Source organism: Copadichromis virginalis, linkage group LG20 (genome assembly GCF_057382275.1).
Source record: "Copadichromis virginalis isolate Kocher_CV1m ecotype Utaka linkage group LG20, C_Virginalis_male_GT1.1, whole genome shotgun sequence".
Taxonomy (NCBI): Eukaryota; Metazoa; Chordata; class Actinopteri; order Cichliformes; family Cichlidae; genus Copadichromis; species Copadichromis virginalis.
The window spans coordinates 19,219,792-19,242,683 of NC_140637.1; the positions used below are offsets into that span (position 1 = coordinate 19,219,792).

At 41.5% G+C, this 22,892-nt stretch overlaps 1 protein-coding gene across 2 annotated transcripts in view; it reads left to right on the plus strand.

Moving 5' to 3' along the window:
- The window catches only part of anks1aa (ankyrin repeat and sterile alpha motif domain containing 1Aa), a 59,930-nt gene that overhangs the window by 9,306 nt on the left and 27,732 nt on the right, over nt 1-22,892 (plus strand). For both annotated transcript variants that reach the window (XM_085443775.1, XM_085443776.1), the window contains exons 2-14: nt 2,572-2,652; nt 2,849-3,005; nt 3,874-3,936; nt 12,659-12,955; nt 13,618-13,693; nt 13,786-13,887; nt 13,985-14,071; nt 14,247-14,416; nt 14,707-14,769; nt 15,606-15,738; nt 16,515-16,558; nt 17,751-17,844; nt 21,461-21,954. In XM_085443775.1, coding sequence (XP_085299901.1) covers nt 2,572-2,652; nt 2,849-3,005; nt 3,874-3,936; nt 12,659-12,955; nt 13,618-13,693; nt 13,786-13,887; nt 13,985-14,071; nt 14,247-14,416; nt 14,707-14,769; nt 15,606-15,738; nt 16,515-16,558; nt 17,751-17,844; nt 21,461-21,954 — 1,861 coding nt within the window. The remainder of the gene's footprint in view (nt 1-2,571; nt 2,653-2,848; nt 3,006-3,873; nt 3,937-12,658; nt 12,956-13,617; nt 13,694-13,785; nt 13,888-13,984; nt 14,072-14,246; nt 14,417-14,706; nt 14,770-15,605; nt 15,739-16,514; nt 16,559-17,750; nt 17,845-21,460; nt 21,955-22,892) is intronic.

The following is a 22,892-nucleotide window of genomic DNA, read 5'->3' on the forward strand; positions in this document are numbered from 1 at the left end:
ATGCTCAGAGGACGTAACACTTGTACTGCGCTTAAAGCTGCTGCTGCAGGCACCTCTGTTAATAGCAAACTGAAATACTGTGACAGTGAGAAAATGTAATGAGCTGACATCTTCATTCCCTCTGCGTGGAGGTGATTTTGATAGGATTAATGCTATATCCCTGATTAAAAGTGAAATATTGCGGCAGTAGAATAATACGTGCTCCTGTTTGTTTGTTTGTTTGTTTGTTTGTTTGTTTGTTTGTTTGTTTTTGTTTTGTTTTTTTATGTTTGGGGTCATGAGGATGATGTGAAACACTGTTTGTTTCTGTGTGGTATTTTTAGATTTCCCCTCTTTTTCTAGTGGCAATAACACAACAGAGATTCATGACAGATGAGGAAGACCAATATGTAAACACAACCTAAAAATACAGACTTAAAGGTTATGACTTAAAATGTGAAAGGGAAATCTTGCAGTATGTCTTATGATACAGCTGACTTCTGTCTTGCACAATGTTTCTTTCTGGAAGATTGTCAAAATTCTGGATGTGGATATACTACAGGATACATAAAAGTGCACAGTAAACTGTTGCCTTTACTTGTGTAAGACAATGGCTGCACCAAAATCAAAGGTGCATGATCTTGCATCTCTCCTACTTCTTTTTTTTTTTTTTTTTTTTTTTTCTGCACTATGGCACATTTTGTTTAATTCTCCAGTTGTAGTCACTGCTCCGTTCATGTTTATGTTCATTTGTATATGGGATTTCTGCTTTAAGCAGTTATATAACTCTTTATCTAGGGCAGCAACTAGCGGTCTGTTTCAGTCTCCCTTTTGATGTGTTCAGTGGACAAGCAAAGGACAGTGTTGCTGTTCTCTCTACTGCACATTTGGTTACTTTTAAAAGACAGGAAGTGAATGTGTGTGTGTGTGTGTGTGTGTGTGTGTGTGTGTGTGTGTGTGTGTGTGTGTGTGTGCGTGAAAAGTTGACATAATCATAGCTCACATATTTTCCACTCTCTAACAGAATTTTATCTGTCCCTAACATTTCTTGCCACATGTTCCCACTATTCTTTCCTCCTGGCACTGCTTTTGATATCCCACTTCACGCGTGCTGCCTGGCTAGTTGGGATGACACCCAGAAAACCTGCTGCAAGAAATAAACGGCTTAGGCTGTTATGAGTTGTAGAGTGGCGCGTCTCTGCGCGTCCATGCTCTGTCAGGTCCATTGTTCTGCAGGCTACAGAGTCTTCCAAGACACTTATTTAATGAGACGGCTCTGACTGTGTAATTGCAGGCTGTTCTCAGAGCTATTATGGGAGATGTATTTTAAGGGGGCAAAACAGCCATTACTGCGGCAAAAACGAGCCGTGAATGTGGAGCAAAGTCACACTCTGTCAGTGGCGTTGATATAAGGGTGAGCATCCACTGCCACGCTGTCTACACACTGATTATGTTACAGATCAATCTTCAGTGTATCTTTAAATGTGTTTGACTCCCAGACCGTGTGTTTAAATTAGTTTTTACATTGTAGTTGGAAATGCACTGTGCTGCTGCTATTCTTTTGCCCGGTTTTCTCCAGGCTTCATTCATAGAAGTTACTTGCTTGCTAGCATCAAAATTCCTACCAGTAATAATTTATGAAGCTATCCAGCTGTCAAGGCAGTATTTTGCATTTCAGACATCTTTCCCAGAATATCTGAAAAACCAAATAAATTTTGAAAAATTCTCATCTCTTTTTAAACAAATCTTCTTAAATTTATGATTCTCTGTGAGGCCCAGCTGTTTTGCTCCAATTCTCTTTCAGTATGCCAGATGACTCTGGTCTCACATATTTGGTTCACTAGTGCTGGGATTTCCTAGTCACATGATTTATTTAGGATGTTTTAAGGTCTTTCAGAGAGCCTCACTATCCCGTCCTGGCACTCTATCTCTCTTTTAGCTCTTGAAATTACTCCCACTACTCAGTCTTTACCACCGCTCCTGTCATCATTCTCCTCCCTCCTCCCCACAGTGCTCTTTGCAAATTAAAAGAAACAAACCAATCTAAGCTGACAGCTGAGTTCAGCTCAAATAAATGAAAGGCCAGCAGTAGTTTAGCTCTCTGTCTTACACTTTACCCCATCGGTGCCTTTTGGCTCCATCCCAAAGCTTTGTTTATTGTTAGTTAGATTACATAACAAAAGCCTATTCTACATCAGGACCTCGGCCAGAATAATCAGGCTTTGGTTGCACAGACTTATTGTAGATGAGCTCATCTCAGTGGCTTCCTACTGCTGGCAGTACTTTTTATTTATTAATTTTTTTTCTCTTTTTCTGTATTCCTAGTTTGATGGGGCTTTTGGCCCAGTGCTTCCTCATTCCTGACATCTCCTATCTTTATAAAGAATAGGAGAGAACATGAAGGTTTGCCACCACCTTAAAGTAGATGTAGCCGTGAGAGACTGGAGCCGTGAGATAGCAATCAGAACAGCAACAGTCACACCTGTGGATAGACTTTACAGAGGGATGGGCAATGTTTGTTTGGTGTAGGGTATGGTATTCCTGTTGTGTATTGCCTGTTATGGAAAACTGACAATCCTTTCTGCTTTTCAGTATCTGGAGAGGCCCCAATGTGAATTGCGTGGACAGCACTGGATACACCCCTCTTCACCACGCAGCCCTTAATGGACACAGGTAGATTAGCGATCACCGTTTGGAATTCGGGAATACGTCTGTTTATGCTCTGAAATTTAATGCAGTCTGGCCTGGCAGACCATTGTACAATGGGGAAGCTGAATCTATTGATTGACTGTTTACTAAGGCTCTGAGTATTTATTAATGTCGTTTTTATTGTTGGCTTTTTCTGACCTATCTCTTTATTCGTCTACAGCGAGGTGGTGGAGGTGCTGCTAAGAAACGAGGCTCTGACTAACATCGCAGACAACAAGGGCTGCTATCCTCTCCATCTGGCTGCGTGGAAGGGAGACGAGCATATCGTAAAGCTTCTCATTCACCAAGGACCTTCACACCCCAAACTCAACGAGCAGGTCTGCCCGTGCACTTAGTCATCTATGTTAATGTGCAAGTGTCAACGTTGGTCACTCTTACACTTCTGGTTTTGCTTGTACGTTCCCCATGCAGTACATGTAAGGGAAAACCGTATTGAAATGATGTCACTTTTCAATATGTGTGTCTGCAGCAGACCCATAAAGGCCTAATGGAAGCTTGCTAGCTCTCTTTTACGCTAATGATTCTTTCCTTTTCAGCACATTTGGTCTCTGGTAGTGTCAAGATGACCTTTCTGATGGTTTAAACATCAACTATACGACGTTTATCCTTTTCTAAATAGACTAAAGTGGACATTTTTGCAATAAGAGTCATATAGAGATAGTAAAAGTCTAGTGCAGCATGGCATGTATTTGAATAAGATGAACGTTAAAAAGACTGATGAGAGTACATGAACTCCAGTGCATCTTGAGCCTCAACTTCTCCTTTGATAATGTGATACTTGAAGTGCTTTGACAGCTTGCTAGAGTGAAAAGTGCTTGTTTCCTCTAACCATTTTAACTGTTTTAACTCCTACATTTGATATTTTATTTGGTTGCTTACTGCACAGATAGCTTCCAGACTGAAACCATCCCTGGCCTATCCTATTTGAGATGAGGAGAAATGACCCATAATGAGCTTTGCAAACCTAGTCAGAAACATTCGGTCAAACAAACATTCGTCTGTAACCACAAAGTCACTCAGAAATATCTTGGTTTCATTGTGTGTCATTTCTCCCTGCCTGTTCATGACATCTAAATGTTTTTCTTCTCCTTTTTATTTAGTTTGGCTCATTTGTGACCATCACTCATTTGTTCATTGCTTGTCTGAACCAAAACCATCGACCTATCTTCTGTTCCTCCCTCCCAGAGCTCTGTAGACCATAAAGAGTTCAAACGCTGTGGGCCCTTTGACCCCTATATTAATGCCAAGGTGTGTACACAGTGCTGCCAAAACTTTTCCTTTAAACCTCCTTCTTTGCTTTAATGCTGTGTTGGATTTCTGTGCTTGGGTGTGTTTGTCGCCGTTGCTTGTGGGGTCACTCTGCTGTAGAGATATGGGGAGGCTTTTAATTTCGCTGCTATCAGTCAATCTCTGCTCTCATGCTTTCTCCACATGTTGTGCTCTCCAGTTATATTGAGATGTTATGTTTACCACGGGGGATTCTGTTGTACTAGCCTCTTGATCATGATTGTGAATACATAAGGTGTTGTATTAAAATGCCCTTGAAAGTTTAGTAAATGACTGTCTTCCAGGGGACGCTGTAGGTCATTTGAGTCTTTTTCCAGTGGGTAAGAAAAACCTGATTTAAGTACCGTAAAGTTGTTGGCAACACAGAGTCAGCTGTAGAGGATTATACTGGAAGGATACGCACACCACACCATCAATTAAGCTATTATAATCATTACGGTATTACTCCAATCTTTCAAAGGCTGAAAGTTGTATGAGATAAAGAAGGTCTTCTGTGAAATCTTCCACTGGCTTTCGATGGATTAGCACAAATTACGGTTTTCATGGTTCCCAGACAATAAAGTACGATGACTTTTTTTCCCAAGGGGCCAACATGAGATTGAGATTTTTGTTGTCAGAGATAAATGTCTTAACAGATGGAAGATAGCAACACTGGTTACAGGGATTTTTATCTCCTTGAAGAGGAACAGAAACTTTGATCCCTGTGTGTTTTTTGTTTGCGTTTTTGTTTTTTAATCCATTGCCGCCGTGAAGCAATAATTTTCTGTTTCATTTTATGATCAGATAACGGAAAAACAAACTGCAGTATTTTGTGTGTAATGCTAATCAGCCGGAATTAGCATTATAGCATGCTGAATTAAATGCTTTTACATGACAGATGTGGAAAAAGTACATTGACTATATAAGAATGAATATAATCCATCCGTGTTGATGTATAAATTGACTGTTACTGAAATGAATTCACCTGGGAAGATTGAATCAAATCACTTGACATGTCAAAACTACAGTATATTTTAATCTGCTGTTAATACATTTCACGAAGGATAGACACATACTAGTCTTTTATGTACAGATCATAGGTAACAGAGATCCATGTGAAGTAACTACTTGCTGTAGTACCTGCTATATTCCACCAGGCGCAACCCTATAGCATTCAGCTACCCAGAGAAGCCCCAGTCACAGCCTTTCTATGTGTGTGCAGAGTGCTCAGCTGGCAGTGTCATCCTCACAGTTAGTGCAGTGTACAAGGTGAACATGCTGGTCGTTCCATGATTTGATTTTCTGCAGGCAGGCAGTAGATAAAGCTGCACACTATTTTAGTACATTGTCACGTTTCCCCTGGACTAATCTTCTTAGCATTTGGATGGGAAGGCTGGCTTTCTTTAGTGCTGATATACAGTACATCAGAGCATGTATTCTGTGCATTAGTTCTAATGCTTTTCCGTTTATTCTAATTCAAGGATTAAAAAAAAAAAAATTAATACTAAATAGAGTGTTTTTGTTCTGCTGAGATGTCAAAAATGTCTCAGTGTAAACGCTTCTGAGATAGTTTGTGCTCCACTCCTGGTCATGAAACTGAATAATTGATGCCTTGTTATTAATAAACCAGAAATCAGGATGCAGTGTGGGTGGTGCGACCCTGGTTGTGGTCATGGTTGATGGCATCATGTGACTCAGTAGACGGTCTGTGCTCTGAATCCAGATTCATAACAATCTACATCGAGAGCTCAGTCGCAAGAGAATGGGAAAGATGGGAGGTTTTCAATGTAAAAGTCTCTTTGAATCAACGTGTGTGTGTGTGTGTGTGTGTGTGTGTCCTCCTGCTCCCACATCCCAGTTTGTGCTTGCTCTGCTGAAGAGGGGAAGAGGTGAGACATTGTCATAGTAACAGTGTCACGGTTTATTGGTCCTGCGGTGGCAGTGAGAGACCCAGTGGAGAGATGCTGGCTTTGTGTAAGCTGGTGTGGTTGAGTAAGGTGTGCAGTGATGCTGTACAAAATGTCTTAGGGACTACAGCTTCAGAAGTAACTCACTCAAGAAATCATTCTGGATTGAGTCCAGTTTGCTGTCATCCTGGTCCAAGAAGTTAGCCAAACTAATGTTTATTCATCATACCACCATCCTGTCTCCTGCTGATACTAACCTCTGTGGGAAGGCCACTTTGATGATGTTTCAAAAGCCTCAGCAGGGGAGTATTGGCCACTAGCCACAGGATGTGCCCCCCACACCAGTTTGGTTAGGGATGTAGAGTATATTCTGTTCTTGAAATTTAGCTGAAGATTCTGGAGTTCAACAAAAAGTTAAAAAGAAATCATGGAACTTTGTGGTTAAATAGTAATACACCAGTATATTGTACACTTGCAGACGTGACGTGTCATTGATGTACAGATGTCCAAGAGTGATATTTGCAGTCTATGCAGTGACTGTAAATGTTAATTTGATCTACAAGAACTGGAACCTGGTTGGGTACTTGTAGACGTGTTTATTTCATGATAAAGGAAAACAAATTTGCAATTAGTGAGAAGAAAATGATGAAACAGCGGAAAGAAAGCAAATAATAATGATAATCTCCTCTTACCGAAAAATGAATCAGTCGACGTTTCCCATGCAGGCAGGATCGTGTCATAGTTGGAATGTCGGCCTTATTGTTATGACCATATCTCATCCAACACCCAGTCCGGATGTTCAGCATTAATCAGCCTTTTAAAATATGTTGAAAATTTTAACCTGCAGTGCAAAGCTTAGTCGTCTCTGTTACAGCTGTTGCTTCCTCTTCAGTTCTGGTAAACCAATCACTGCTGGTGAATGTAAAATGCAGCCCTGCTGGTAGGACTGTCACCACAGAGATGAGAATCAAAACACAGGTATACTGCAAAATATAAAGAGGATTTATCTGGTACTCATCAGCTTAAGCTGGATTCATAGTCCTGCATTTGTGTCTATTTGTGCCGCTAAGCAGAGAGAATTCAGCCAATGTACAGGCTACAAACACTTACTTGGTATTTCCAGGAAGCTGGGGAAAAAACCCAGTAACCACAACGAGCACTGATCTGAAGTACAAACAGTGCCTCCAGTGGAGTGTGATCTGTTAGTTGCTTTTTGTCTGTTATCACTTGTTTATTCTAAGATACATAACCAACAAGAGCAGCCTACATTACTGGGTAATAGGCGGCTAAAACATGTAGATGTGTGTTTGCTAAGTAGCACCTACTAATGCACTATGCCACAGCGATGCTGCTAATGAGCGTTGTGTTCACTGATTTGGCAAGAGCTGGTTCATTTCTATGTAACGGACCTTCACTCAGGTGTTCCAGAAACCCTGCATGTGGTGCTCATTAGATCATTTTTATCACTGACCTCCTTTTCCCCCCCCTTTTAATAAATTACCATATTTGACCATTATAAATCTTAGTTTGCCCAGACTTGTCATGCTACCTCTCATCCAGGCTTTCTTATATAGGTCACTTGTCTAATACGATATACAATAGGCTGGTGAATTCTGACCCAGCCTCAGATGTGCTTTACATGTCCCCACACACAAGCCACTTCAGAGCCATCTAAAATAAGTATCCAAGAATGGAACAATATTTAATGACGATAAATGGAAATGCTTTAGTTTGGTGCAGATTTAAGCCAAGCTCATGTGAGACTATATGCAGAAATGAAGCCGATCTTATGCCTTGCTCTCTTCGTGCGCAGTGGAAGTTGCTGATGGAAGCAGTAGATGCAATATTTCTGACTTGGGCACCTCATTATCAAGCCGAACAGAGTTTCCCTTCCTTCCTCTAGGCATAATGTTTGCAGTGTGACAGCACGCTCATTTATCCCCTCCGTCTGCCACTCTAGTGTCCAGCTCATGCCTCGTCAACACTTTGCACTCCCTTCTGCTCTCGGCTTGTCCTCCAAGACCTGTTCTCAACTCATTCATGCTAAGAAGTGCATGAAGTATGCTTGACATGCCCCTGAGGGAACAATGTTTTTTTTGATTCCTTATTTTAAAAAGAGCAATCAGGGTTTCAACATTGTCATAAGTGTAAGGGTGTGTCTCCCATGTCAGTTTTGAGAAATTTGAGGAGGAGGGATTGGGGACAGAGCCGGGGTGTCTTATTTTGATAGTTTCCCATTTTTTATTTTTTTTATTTTTTTTTAATTTTTTAAATTTTTTTAAATATTTTTTTTAATATTCTGTAGCTGTATTTGAAAGGTGGTGTATTTTAACAAGTGCAATACGAAAATGAAAAAGGTAGAATACACCCTGTGCAAAGAATTACATTCCATGGCTAGAAGCCATTTAGGCATCCATCTCATTACAAGACTCCAAAGCCTGTAATCCATTACTGTAGCCTGCCTTCATATTATTGGTGCTCTGTGTTATATGCAAAAACAAAGGGCTTTTGACTAATAAAGAAAAATACCAAAGCTGAAACAAATGGCTACTTTTTTGTGATTAACTGTTTTATTTATTTATTTGAGCAAAATATAGAACAGAAATCAGCATTTCTCATCAAAACTCTCCTTCTTCCTCAAACTCCCAAACAAGTCACCAGTGTTCTTTAATTATCCTTGGCTACAATTATACTTAATTTAAATTGTTCCATAACTCATAATAAACCTAAAAACATTAAAATTGAGTCCAGCTGCAAATGACTGCTTCATTTTTTTTAATAACTTCTTTTTTCAGTATAACAGCAGAAATATTGTTTAAATAATTTTATCAGAAGCACCCAGAAAACGACGCTTTAGTTCACGTGTGTGAGATCTGTGAGCTGTCTGAATGCACAGAAGCTAGCAGGAATTCAATCGGTGACACTGGCATGCACTGAGGATGGGCAGCCCTTTGGCGCACTAGCTGCAACAGCTGCTCAGCCCACCCCTCCACCACCATCACCCACCACTACTACTACTACCACTTCCAGAGGCCAGGCTGACGTAACCTCTGCTTCGCCCTGCTGCCAGTGAGCGTGTCACGTGACTGCGGTGGCTAGTCAAACCGTGTTACCGTCTCCCAGCTGCAGGTTGTGAGAACCATAACATCCTGCCCTTCTCTCTGTCACTTGGGGTCTTTCTCCCTCGTCTCAGAACATTCAGCAGCGTGATAACACAATGGGGTGTAATCTCCAGATGTTTTTGGTTAAACCACGATTTGTCAATCAGCAGCGTAATCTCTTCTTTGACGTGCTCTGTGGTCAAACTCAGGATGCAGCTCCACACACCGTAAAGACAGAAGACTGCCCAGGAAGTCTTAGCTTTGCTTTATGAATTCTAATCTTTCCCAGCGCGGCTGCAAGCCTTTGGTGTCATTTTGGGTAATAGCCTTCTGAGATCTATCTTGTTAGTGCGTGATTGTCTGACCGCTCATGTGGCCTGTGGTAGTGCAGAGGAGATAATGCTGATCCCAATCTTTATAAAGCTGAATTCAATGCTGAAAGTCCTTCTTATATAACAATATAAAAGTGTTTCATCAGAAATTGCAAATTAACTCTGTACAATAGCATTTTTGAATGGGATTTGTTTGCTACAGGGCAAGCAGTCTGCTGAAATTAGTTTCAAACTGGGCTCCATATTTCAGCTCTCCAACTGTCATGCCTTCACTCTTTCAATTTCTTTTGTCTCACATGCAGATTTTAATGCAAAAGCAAAGTAGACCGACTTTCAAATAGTTTTTTCTAGTTATGCTTTGTATATATGCGTGTTCCTCTGACGGCCTATGAATAAACGAGTTCGGCTGAACAATGTAACAAAATATTACACAAGACCCTGCAGTGTCTGCCCTGTAAATGCACTCCACATAAATCATAATGTTAATGAGAAATGGAGTCTGTAAGATTTGTGTGCATATTGCATTTGTGCAAATGGGGCGAGCAACAAGACACAGGTTCAATTCCCGATTGGCTGGCTCATTTTGCTGATATAAAATGCTTAAAAATAGCCATATAAATAAATTGTATACTCCTACTATACAACTAGTGGGATAAACTATAAGTGCTTCCGTTATAAGCTAAAACTGCAATACAAAGCAAAGCGGTCGAGGTGTTTGGGAGTAAGTGGATGTTTTAGTGGAAGGCCTCTGTGTGGATAACATGCACCAGTGCTGCCACTGAAGGAGCCAAGGGTCACTGTCCTATTGCTGTGTGTTTCCTAACAGTGAGTCAGACGGCTGGTCAGCCATGTTTAATGCGATCAGATGCTGGGTGAAACATTGCTACAGTGCCCTGACCACCACTTTGGCAAGGGAGACATTTGGTGTTAACATGCTCATAAGCACTGAAGTCATGGTATGTGTCCACTGTGCGAGTCATTTTTCAGCACTATTATTAAATATCATGAGAGAAGAGTAAAAAGGGTGTTTCGGTATTATCTAAAAGGTTCCTTTGCCTGATTTTACAGGCAGCTTTTGCATGGTTTGAGTTTAGAATTGTACCTAAGGGGCTTCCTTAAAAGTTAAGGCACCTTTATTGCATGTCACACCTCTGCCTCTTCCAGGAAGGAAAAGCCACATTGCCAAAAAAATATAAAAAAAAGTCCTTGTATGCCAGATTTACTTGGATTACTATGGAGGCAGCAGACCTGCATGTTTGAGGAAGTGAATCATGCTGATATAATCTGTGTGTGTGTGTGTGTGTGTGTGTGTCCGCTGAAGTCATCGAAATGCTGAGAGTAAATCTGTTTAAAAAGCTGTGACAAATGCTCGATGGTGCGTCACAGATGAAAGACGTTCGGACCGTTTCTGTGTCAGTGTGCTTGTGTCGGTACACGTGCATTTGTTTGGAGCCAAAGACGAGCGCACAACTGTACAAACTGAAAATGATGAAACCACCCAGGCAGAGAAAACTGGGGTCGGTTTAATTTAGCTGCCAGAGAAAGGTTTTGTTTTTTCTTAAGCCTCTTTTACATTTGTTTTGTTCAGCTCAGTTCATCCAAGAAAAGCCTTTTTTTGTTGTTGTTGTTAGCCTGCATTTGTGTCCCTTCTCTTGATAGGCAGGTGTCGTTTTGTTCCTCTAGACTCCACCGACTCTCTCCCTGCTCAAACCGTGACCTGCTTTGCCAGTGTAGTACAATACTCGCTCTCCCAACAAAGAAGGAGATACCTGCTGATCCCATCTGGCGTCAGGTTTTAGAGAAAGCAGTAAATAGGCAAGTCACACCCGTCTAAAACTGCCCTGTTGCCCTGCGTGACGGCCTGTCTTCGGTGGCACAGCTGGCGTCTTCCTCTGGGAGTCACCCAAACTGGCATCATGCATGTCCATGTGGGGACTTCTCATGCCAGCTGTCAGCCCTTTTGTAGGTGGCTCTGTTAGTCTGGAATGACTGACTCTCTGAATATGCGGTTCTGCAATAGCTGGCATTTTCTACCACACCCCATCTGTATCTAATATTTAAGAGAGCCACAGAGCTGCAGATAAATTGTCTTTCCATGTTTGCAGAAAATCACAAAATTGGAATTCTGCTAACACCCTATTGTGAAAGAAAGCACAGCAGGGTCTGCTCTGATTTACTATATGCATGTTGTCATTGTGTGTTTTGACTTGATCATGCAGGATTTCAGGGATTGCCCCCTGGTGGTTGCTCGTGGTAGAGATAACATGCTGGAAGCTCTCATGTCTATTGATTGCATTCCTGCTTTTGACTGGTTAGAATCAATTAGCACTAGTTACTGAGTTTATCTGGTCAATACTCCTGTTTCTTCTGTGTTTTATCTACTTATTTGTTAGCATGTTTCCTGCAGTACAAGCTCAGTCGTGTTTTTGTGCATGTCAATATAAAGGACATCATTCTAATACTGGCTAAACTTAAGGAGTCCTTCCAACATTAAAATATCATCACTGCATTTTTTTTTTTTTTTTTTTTTTTTTTTTTTTTTTTAGCGCCAGAACAGTTTGTCGATACATTGATCAGCTGATCAAAAGGAAAGTCATCAAAAAAATGCAATTTTGGGGTTTTATTTTCTTCTCTGTTGAGGATTTGCTGCTTATATGTATATTTTCTGTGCAATAGAAGTATAGTTGAGTTTTCTGGACCCCGTTTTGGGGTTTTTGTCAAGCCGACCTGGACTTGTGGGGAGAAAAAGAATCTGATCGGCAGGGCAGACCAAATGTTATTGTTAATATCACAGTGATCCTTTGAGTGTATTTTTACTTTTCACTATGCAATGTGGGTTGTTGCTGTTTTGTGCTTTGGTGAGAAGCAACAACAAAGAAGCTTTATACATGCCTGACCCTTTGTAGCTCTTCAGTGTCGGTGCATTCTGACCTCTTGTCAAACCGGCCCATGTCTCCATGTCTCCCCACCCGCCTATGTATCCCTGCCCCTCTGTTAGCACCCTGCTGCCCCTGGCACTCAGTGCCACACAGACACCTGTCCTCATTAGTCCATGCATGCCTGCCAGTCCCCGCCCCCTCACCCCAATCAAGCCTCACTGATTGGGGTTTTTTTTTTTTTTTTTTCAGGGTTGGTGGTTTTTCATGACCTTTCATGATTTGCCTGTACCTATCTGACTGGTTTACTCTCACAATGACTCAGTCGAGTCACAAATTCTGACTTATTGCAGACACGATTCAAGCATCTCTGTTCTATTCTTATCTCCTTAATTACACATTTTCACTTTACCTCAACTTAACTGTGCTGCCATTTTTTCCCAAGCTGCTTCTTACTTATTTATCCCCCCCACCACCACCGCCAACAGAACAATGACAACGAGACACCGCTGCACTGTGCCGCCCAGTACGGCCACTCTCGGGTGGTGCGGCTGCTGCTGGAGGAACTCACTGATCCCACCATGAGGAATAACAAGTTTGAGACTCCGCTGGACCTGGCAGCACTGTACGGCCGCCTGGAGGTTGTCAAACTGCTGCTCAGTGCCCATCCTAATCTGCTCAGCTGCAACACCAAGAAACACACACCACTACACCTGGCCTCTCGCAACGGACACCTACCCGTAGTGGAGGTGTTACTAGATGCTGGAATGGACATTAACTATGAGGTATGTGCATGTGTTGTTTTTGTTTTTTCTGATGTATAGTTACTTATATATTTCTTTTTACTGAAAAACTTCTGTTTGCAAGTGTTTCTTAACATACTTTCATGGCCCAAATCATGTTAGGCAACTTAATCTGTCCTTGCAGCACTTCCTCTTGCTACTTCCTACTAAAGCTATGAGATTAAATGTAAAATTCTTAAGCTCTCAGTTTGCAAAGGAACTGTTGTAGTAAGGCCAGCGCAAAGCAGAGCCGGCCTTGCTCCCCCTGGTGGGCCCTAGAGCTCTGGCTCTGTATCAAACTGTGCCACCCGTCTGTCTGGAGATCCTTTCTCTGTCCTTTTTTCCTCTGAATAAAAGATGTGGAGACTATTCAGCTTCCTTTAGGCTCTGCATCCGGCAGGACTTTAATTAGCATGGCCCTGTGAGCTGGAAAATGATCTGCTTTGATTTCTCAACCACATAATTGTCAGTTCAAGAAGTGGACCAAGTAGTGGGTATGAATCCACACAACATGCGCTACGTATTTTACTAAAGTGTTGGTGCTGGAACAGAACTGCTATATTCTGTAGTCTAATTTTTTGGTAATAACATAGGAAATATTAAGAACTTCTGTCTATTATGTTTCTCATAAATTCGTATGCTTTTTCATTTTCTTTCCTGCTCAGACAGAGAAAGGCAGTGCACTCCACGAAGCCGCTCTGTTTGGGAAGACTGATGTGGTGCAGAAGCTTCTCTGTGCAGGTCAGACCGTAGAGCCCTAAATCTACATAACTTCCATGTATTTAGGAAAGACACGTACTTGGCACATGACTGTTACTGTTGTCGTTTCCCAGGGATCGACGTGAACATTGTCGACCAGAAGGGCCTGACAGCGCTGGACATTGTCAAGGACATGCCCTCTAAGAAAAGCAAACAGATAGCTGCCCTGATCCTTGGTAAAGACCAAATGAGCACATACAGAGCTCCAGTGGGAATTATTCTCTTATTTATATCACATGAAACAGCTGCGATACAATCTCTCGTTTGTTCCAGGTCATATGACTGGAAAACCCCCTGATATTGACCTTCCCCCTCCACCAGTGCCTCCACCTCAGGAGAGCCCAAGCCCACGGAAAAAGGGTAAGATTTATCGGGAGTCTCCTGTGAGAGATAGTGGGTGATTTTTGCCTTCGCAGCAGCAAATCTTTAAGCAGAAGAAAAAAACCACTGTGCAGGAAAGTATGACGATAGTTTACCTATTACTTTGACTTGAGAACTTGTTTTTGCTTCAATCTTTATCCATTTTGACTTGCAGGTGACCTGGAGAAAGTCTGTGAGCTAATCTCGGGGCTGGCCCTGGGGCCCGAGGAGGAGAGCCCTTATGAAGCTCTGTTTGAGGCCACTTCTTGCCACTCTTTAGACAGCCTCACCAGTGGGAAGTCCTCTGACAGAGACTCGGGAAGGCCTGATAGTGAAGCTGGAAAGGTCAGCAGTTTCTGATTTTTTTTTTTTTTTTTTTTTTTTTTTTAAAGATGTTTTTAGTTGAAAAAACCAATACATAAACTTATAAAACTTGTACATACCAAGACATAGAGTGAGGCACTGAAATGCTAAACTCCCACTAGAGGGAGATGGTGATCCTCTCTTCTTATGACAGTGCTACAAAAATCCACCAGTGTTACTTTTCTTGTGTTTCAGTGTAGGTTTGCATGTATCTTTTAATACTGATAATGAATTGATTACTTTTTATTACATCTTGTATTGCTGACGTACAGAAAGATCGCCTGGTTCTCTCGTCACATCCTGGACCTGGTAATGAAGAGGAGGTGAGCTCAGAGGTAAGGAAGTAAAGCTGTATTCACATGGTGATAGTGGTCTAGTGATAGCTGTGGACATCATCTATGATCTTAATCCCATGCAAATCAACCACTGAATCTGCTTTTTAAAGAAAAAAATGTACGTATGCAAATTTGGATAGTTTTTAAGGAGAATTTGGATAAATACACTACATGGATAACCATTCAAGAGATGAAATTGTTAGCTTGCATTGTACGAATTGGTAAGAAGCATTTTGCTGTCTTTCATTAGGCTCACAATTATCTGGCAGGATATTAATAGTAGCATGATTACACAGACACGAGTAAATCACATCAAGTCCCCCTGGTAATACAAATCCTATGCGAATAGGTCAGAGGTCATACAGCCAGCAGAAACGGTTGCCATTTAACGCCACAGATGCTCACACGCGCACATGTAGCTGTTTGCAAATGGTCGTGACAGACTACTTTTAAAAGTTAATGCCACTGAAAAGTTAGACATGTTTTCTAACACTATGACACAGGGGCTGCTGGGAAAATAACAATCTGTCACTGAGGATGCCGGTTTCATCTTAGCTACCACCCTTTTCATTTCCTTCAGCGCTGCTACTCAGTTCAAATGGCTTCTTAAGAAATACTCAGCTGAGTGCAGAGTGGAGCACATGTAATAGGAAAGCGGAATTGGAAAAGGCAGCGTCCGAGAACCGTTCTGGTCTAAACCGTTGCTGATCATAGTGGGCATATTGTGGATGTTTCATGAAGGGTTTCCTATTGTAAACAAATATTTTCACACAACTGCCTCGTAATTTCTAACCCGCTACTTCTTTTTCACCTTTAATCCTTTGACTTTTCTGCAGGCCCTGTATACTAGCAGCAGTGCTGATGAGAAAAGGGAGCCAGCGGAGGAGGAGGATCACACATATGAGTTGTTGCTGACTGCAGAGACAAAAATCCCACCACCACCTAGCCATGAGCCCCACTCGTATAAAGGTAATTGTGTTTATTCAGTACAAAAAACAACAAGTAACATTTCGAAAAGGCATATTTTTCCAGCAATTCTTTTTGTTTGTGCTTTACGAAGATATTTCTTGGTAAAATGCAGTCACTCTACCTTGTTATATCTGCATATAAATCAGGAGGTCCTTCGTTCCTGACGTGAATACGGGAGAGCTCTGTCTCTCAGGCTCTTTTGCTGCTGTTTGATCGCAACAGAGCCTCAGCAGACCCTCCTCAGTTGTGGCTGCTGAATGGCACTGCATGTAATTGGATTAAATGGGATTAAATTAGGAGGCAATTTTGATCCCTAGTTGTTGATGTAGATGTTTTAAAACCGTACCCTTGGGACCTTTCAGCTTAGTCAGCTTGACTATCATCCAAAGAAAACTGGGCTGAAGTGTTGGAGTCTAATCGTGGATGTCATCGGGCCTTCCAGATGGAAATGATGGTGTTATAAAAAAAGAATAACTTACTGTGTTTTTTTGGGGGGGGAGGGGGTTGTTGAATTGGACAGAAATGTTAAATGATTAGTTTTTCATCCGTTTTAAAACTGCTCTATCATGTCTCTGTACTCGGTGCTGTTTAAAAGGCAGGAAGATTAATCTGAAGTCTGTCTGACGCTTAGACCGATAATGGCGGCATGCATAATACATGATTTTATTATCCATCACTTTGACATTCTCAGCGTAATGTCTCTTCTGAAAGTCAGAACCAACAATGGATTTTCTGTAACTCTTAGTTAACCAACGTTTGTTTTCTTGTCTCCTTAGATGACAATACCACTATACAGTCTTCCAACAGTGTCCTACCTCAGGTAAACTCTTTTGTTCATGTACTATAACTGCTTCAAAAATAGGTTGCTATTTGAATACTAAAATTATAGGATTGTACCCTAGTTGCTGCACTGTATGTGGAAGTATCCTACTATGAGTTGTGAAAAGTAATTCGGTCACTAGCCCAAGCATTGTAGACCATCATGCGCTTGTGGAAGTAAAAATGACAGAACTGCTGCAAAGCATCATATCAGCCCTGACGTTACTTCTGGTAGGCCGAAGATTCAAGCTGAGCCAGCAGCCCTGTATGACAGTCCGAGTCCCACATGCACAGACAGAGTCAACTGGTGGTTTTCAGTTGGTGATAGATGTGAGGTGGACAAAGCATACATGGAATTAAAATCTACATGAATGTAGTAGTAAAATATGACCAGTCTGGTCCATCCATTGATGCCTGTCTGATCTGTACGAGGGCTTAACATGTATACATGTGGAAAGGCACGAAACTTGCCATATATATGCAACTGCAGAGGAAATAACAATCCTACTTTGACTAAAGTGGTCCTGACAGAATGTTTGAGAAATTATACTGTATAAAAATGCATGATTACAGCTGTCTAATTTGTATATTAAGTAGTATCTGGAGGGGTTTTTTTTGGTTTGACAACAAGCTTCCTATATACTGGTTTGAAGAGTGAATGAGTGGATAATTTTTGACCCAACCCAAGTGATGATAGCAGGTTTTAAAATTAAGGTGACGGTCTCTTCAGAGTCAGAAACTGAGTCATATGTTAGCAGAAGGCAGAAGTCATCTTAAACGGCCCCTGATAATAGTGCGTCTTAATGTTGTAAATCTACCTACTTTATTTATTGCCATTGTCTTTTTTTTTTATTGCCCTTTGATATCTATCATCCAGTTAGCAGCATTTTATTATTGCTGTCAACCACCTCTACAGCCCCTCTGCTGCACACAGTATATACTTGTCTTAATTTGCAAGCTCCTATTAAGTTGGCTGTGCTTCTGACCTGCCTGATGATGATGATGATGATGATGATGATGATCTTTTAGTAGTAATGCAGTTGATCAGGGAGGGTATGTCTTCAGGATAATAAGCAGGATAATTAGTCTGGCTTTTAGTTATTTGCTAACTGGGCTTCAGACGAGCTACTATGATTGTTTAGAATCACAGAAAATGTTTTTATCATCTGTTCTTTCTTGCTGTCCTACTTTAGCATAAACCTTCTGCCCCAAACGACCTTAGAGCCCCAAGTAAGACGAAAGACACCTTGCACCCTCCAGGAAGAGTGGGCCCAGGGGTGCCGGGAGGTGAGTACGGTCACTGTCCTCAGGTTTTAGATACCTAATAAGGTACAACAACTGCTGCTGGTAAAGCTGCGTGAGGGTAAGGAAAGATGGACCTGACACATCAGACTTGGAAAATTACAAGCCAAGCATGTCAATGAAATAGGAGAAATGCATCTCAGTTTGATGCATTTGAGATAGGCTGGCTTGGATTAGCGCAGCCGGGGAAGTGCACGATTGGTATTCTCGGGCAGCAGAGGGGATTTGGCTCGTCAGGGGCAGGTTGACTGACATTCGTTGGCGAGTGGGTTAGACTCGTTTCATTGCCAATGTGAAACTGAATTCTTGATCAGATCGTGACATTCCTATCTTAGATCCACATCCCCGCCTAAAGCTGGATATGCCACTTCATCCAGTCAGGCACGGAGCAGAGATGAGGAGTATAGCTGCTGGGTTTTTGCTGATACATATACAGATGTCTTCATTGAATAAATTGAGTTTTGGCACGTGTTTGGAAACAACCTGCAAAAAGAAGCCAGTTAGGCTTCTCGAGTTGTTTTTATGTAATTTCACCACGTAAAAAATTATTGGCCAGCTGCAGTAACATTAGTCTGTCTGTTTGAGACTTCTCTGACTTAAAATAAACACAAATTGAAAAACGGAAAATAAGAGTGTGATCTTATTTGTTATAATTGCTTATATGAATTGGAAATACATTTTTAGCATCTTTATTCGCATATTCAGTGTTTCTGTCGTGTCACTGTTCCTCTTTGAGTTGATGTAAAAAACCACTGAACAGCTGGCCCCTCAGATGGTTACCGTAATGAGTTTAAACATTAAAATGTTATTAATTTTCTACAAGAGCAGTAATTCTTTTTTAACAAAGCTCAAGGATTAGCAACTTTAAAGTTTAAAACACACGGCAAAATGTTGTTCATTTCATTTTTTTGGTTCCTTTTTATATTTGGGAACTCTAAAGTTATTCTCTTCATTTCATTTGTCAAAACCACAAATTTGGTTTCTACTTAAATAACCCTGTCTCTGACCTGTTTCCTCTTTACTTTTTGAGGTTTTGCAGATCAGCCACTCAAACCTGGTTCCTATTTTATGTATTACATAAACCCAGGCAGTCGGCGGAGGCTAAATATTTAGCTTTGTTCATGTTGATGTGATCTTTCTTGTAACTTATGTGGTCTATGGACGGTCAGTGACCAAACCTCAGCAATCTCTGTGGCAGGTGGAGGACAGATGCCAAGTCAACGATATATGGTGTTTAATGTCTGTCTTCAAACACATTCCTCCTGCTCTCAGCAGCAATCCACATTTTCGCAACAGACCTACTGCTGCTGATGTATTATAGCGTTTCCAAAGCAGTACCTGTAAGATCAGAAGTTTCTCCACAGATAATAATAAAAGAATAATAATAATAATAATAATAATAATAATAATAAATTTTAAAAACACCCATTTAACTTAAATATTACGCTGTTATGAGCAACGTTGGTGAGGAAATAAACCTCAAAGTATACATGCTGTTCCATTAGTTCACAACCAGAGTGCAGTGTCGTTTCTGTAGTTTTGATACTTAGCTAAAGTTGTTTGTGCTGCTTTTATGAACTGTAGCACATCAAAGGATAGATGTAAGGAAGTTAAGCACCTGTGTGTTTGTCACACTTCTTCTGCATCATTATATATGATGCTATGTGGAGACCAACTGATCAGTGGGGCCGATTATATTGACTGATAAACAATAATTTAAAAGAACTAAAGAAGGGATGTAAGAAACAGCCTTGAACCATGTAATAGGTGTTGATGTTGTATAGTTTGTCCAGGGCTGGGCACTTTGCAGTGTATAAAATGATCTTTTATGGGGGAGGCTCAATGCGCTGCAGTGAGTTAAATATGATCAAATTATGTACTTTAATACAAATGTCCCCATGTCATAGCCTTAGTACCTTGTAGTTGTGCTGCAGTGCACTACCAAGAGTTTAAAATGTCTTTGAAACTCAAACAAACAGTGCAGGTTTTCCAGGGACATATGGATTGACTTTGGATTGTGTAGCTAGTGAAGTAACAACCAGCACTGATTCCACAGCATCTGCAATCCAAACATGACATCATCAGGGCGATATGGAGCTGTCGCTGCCAAATGAAATAAACACCCCACGTCTGTGGTGACTTCACCCAATATAAAAGAGTTGCAAAAACATCAGATTGCTGCATGTGTGCGGGTTTTCCATCCTAGAACTGTATAGAAAGGGGCTCCGGTGGTCTTTGCAAGGGTTAACACCACGTGAGTTTGTTGGAAGCACATGGATGTGATCATAGGGCGTTCACGCTCCCTAGCTGCCAAGGAGAGGGTGGGTGTTTGGCTGTGATCTTGACATATGTGTGCAGTACACTCACTCACCCACACACAAAACACCCCCCAACGCACACACACTTTTCCCAAGCTTGTGAAAAGGGAGTTTAGGGTGTTGTTTGGCACACTCCCTCCCTGGAAATGATCCCTGAAATAGTACTGAGGTAGTTTGGTGTAGATAATTCTTTTCCTATACTGATAAAATGACTGCACTGGGCACATTTTTGGCAGGAAGCTGTTTTGTGAAGGACACACAAAGTGCTGCAACAGGTCACTACTTTTCTTGTGGTGTCTCTGCCCCAGATTCCCTGTCACCAAACACTCCTGACCCTTGTCACCCTGGCAGAGACCACACAAGCCCACACACTCCCGCACCATGTGTCACAGGACTAATTATCAGAAGTCTGGCTGCTGGAGGACAGGGTGATTCAAATTTCCATTCCTCGCCCTCCGTTAGGCGCTAGAATTAGAAGCTAGAAAACACAGAGGGCGCACACTTTAAACAACAAAACACGTCACTGCAGTTGAAGAAGACAGGCTCGGCACGAGTTAGTTTTTTTTCTTTTTCCCTCAAAGCAACATATCGATTACAACAGGTACTATCAAGCTGTGGCTGATTTGATTGCGGAAAATAGGCTTAGGTGGCAGTAAGTCCTTGGGAGAGGGGAGGAGGAAAAAATCTCATTGTTCTTTGTTGCACTTGCCATTGAGTCTCATTAAGGAGTCGTTTTTTTGTTGGAGAAGACGGCAAACAGTAAGTTTCACTCCTCTTTGTGATATTTGTTGTGTTGTATTCATTTTTCTCTGGCATACACTCTTGGAATTTATGTGTAGGTTTGTTTGAAAGTTTAGTTTAGTCGGAAACTCTGGGACATTCTCAGTGTTATGTCATTTTAGGAAAACGGGCCTAACAGACAAGTAGGCCTCTGTGATGAGGGCTGTTCACAGAGATGACTTGCTTCAACTCCCTGTTGCAAAATACAGGCATTCAGGCACCAGCAGATAGCTGTCAGACGGCTACAAGCTGAGTTTGGAATTCAGGAGTCATTTCTCCAGCCAACATACGCCTTTTCTTTGCTCCATCTCTTCTCTCTCCCCCTTTTTCTCTTCGTCACTCCTGGTAGGAAACAATTACAGATCTGTTTCAGGGCTTGTGTGGGTGGTTTCTTATTAGCCACACTGTAAGGATCAGCCCCTCAGTTGGAAGTCTACTTTCCAGCCCTCACAGACTGCTTTCCTTCTTCACTGACTTTGTCTATTCCTTGTCTCTTTGTCTAGATAACTCACAGCTCAGCCAGGACCAGGAAGCAGGTGTACCAGAGCAGTTCACAGGCCTCCTACACGGATCTTCTCCTGTCTTTGAGAGCCGTGAGGAGTCCTTCCGGCTTCCAGGTGTTCTGCCACCCAATCAAGACCAGCCAGAAACAAAAAAGAGGGCCAAAGCTAAAGAGGGAGTAACGGCAGCTGCGCCGCCACCTAGCCGTCCTAGCATGGCCGCCATCCTGACAGACTGTGATCCAAAAGCAATTTATGCTACTGTGAACAAGGAACCCAGGGACTCTGTGGCTGGTGCTGTATCTGCTGTCAAGATGCGCCCTCCTGGGGACCTGAAGCTGGCACGCAGCCTGTCCAAGTCTGACTCAGACTTGCTCGTGTCGCCTCCTAATGAAGAGGAAGGAGGATTGGGAAACCGTAGCGAGTCTGTTTCTAACTGTAGCACGGCTAAGAAGAGACTTGAGAAATCTCCCTCTTTCACCTCAGAATGGGATGAGGTAAGTCTTTCCGCTTGAAATATTTAAGACACACACGGGGGGGGGGAGGCTTTAGTGTCTGTACTGTTTAGTGTTTATGCATGTACAACCAAATATTGTATAATGCAGGCCAGTAAATAATAATTACATGTTTCACAGATGTTTAACATGAATAAAGGTGACCTTTTTCACACTAATGTAACTGCAAGGTAGCAGAGTGACAGCAGGTGAAACCACAGACTGTATATTAAAGATGGATGTAGCCACCGTGACATCAGTCACCGGTTTCTGGACTCTGCATTTTGAAGCCTCGGTGTTAGTGTTTAGGCTGTTGCGATGTTATTGCCATAACCTGCACAGGTAAAAGGCACAGACACGTGTATGTGCTAGGTAACAGACTCATTCATTATTAGAAGAATTCCACTCGTCCCAATTGTAACGTGTAAAAACAAACCTAATCTGGAGATCTTTGTTTATAAAACATTTGTCATGAATCCCATTGGATGGAAAAGATTAATATTGTGTGCATAAGGTTAATATAGTTCAAAAATGTATTGACATTCACATTATTGGACACGGTTTTTAAGCAAGTACAAAAGTTGACTTGTTTTGTTTAACAAGGCCCGCCTGATGCCTCATCATGCAATTTAGGTCAAAACTTGTCTGGAACAAACTTTTTGGCAAAACAGTAAATGATGGAATATATCTTTGCACATATTTGCATTAGTACATTTCTTTTGTTAAAAAACTGCAGTGTATAAAAATATTTTCAGAATTCTGTGTTTAAAACTTTTTTTTTTTTTCCCCCAAATTTGTCTCAATCCCACTATGTGTTAGTATCACAGAGCATATTCACATCTAAATATATTCCCCGTGCATGCAGCGCTTTAATGTTTTGTCTGGGATGTAGATAAAGAGCTGAGTAGAGACACAGCGGGAAGAGATTAGAGAAGACAAGA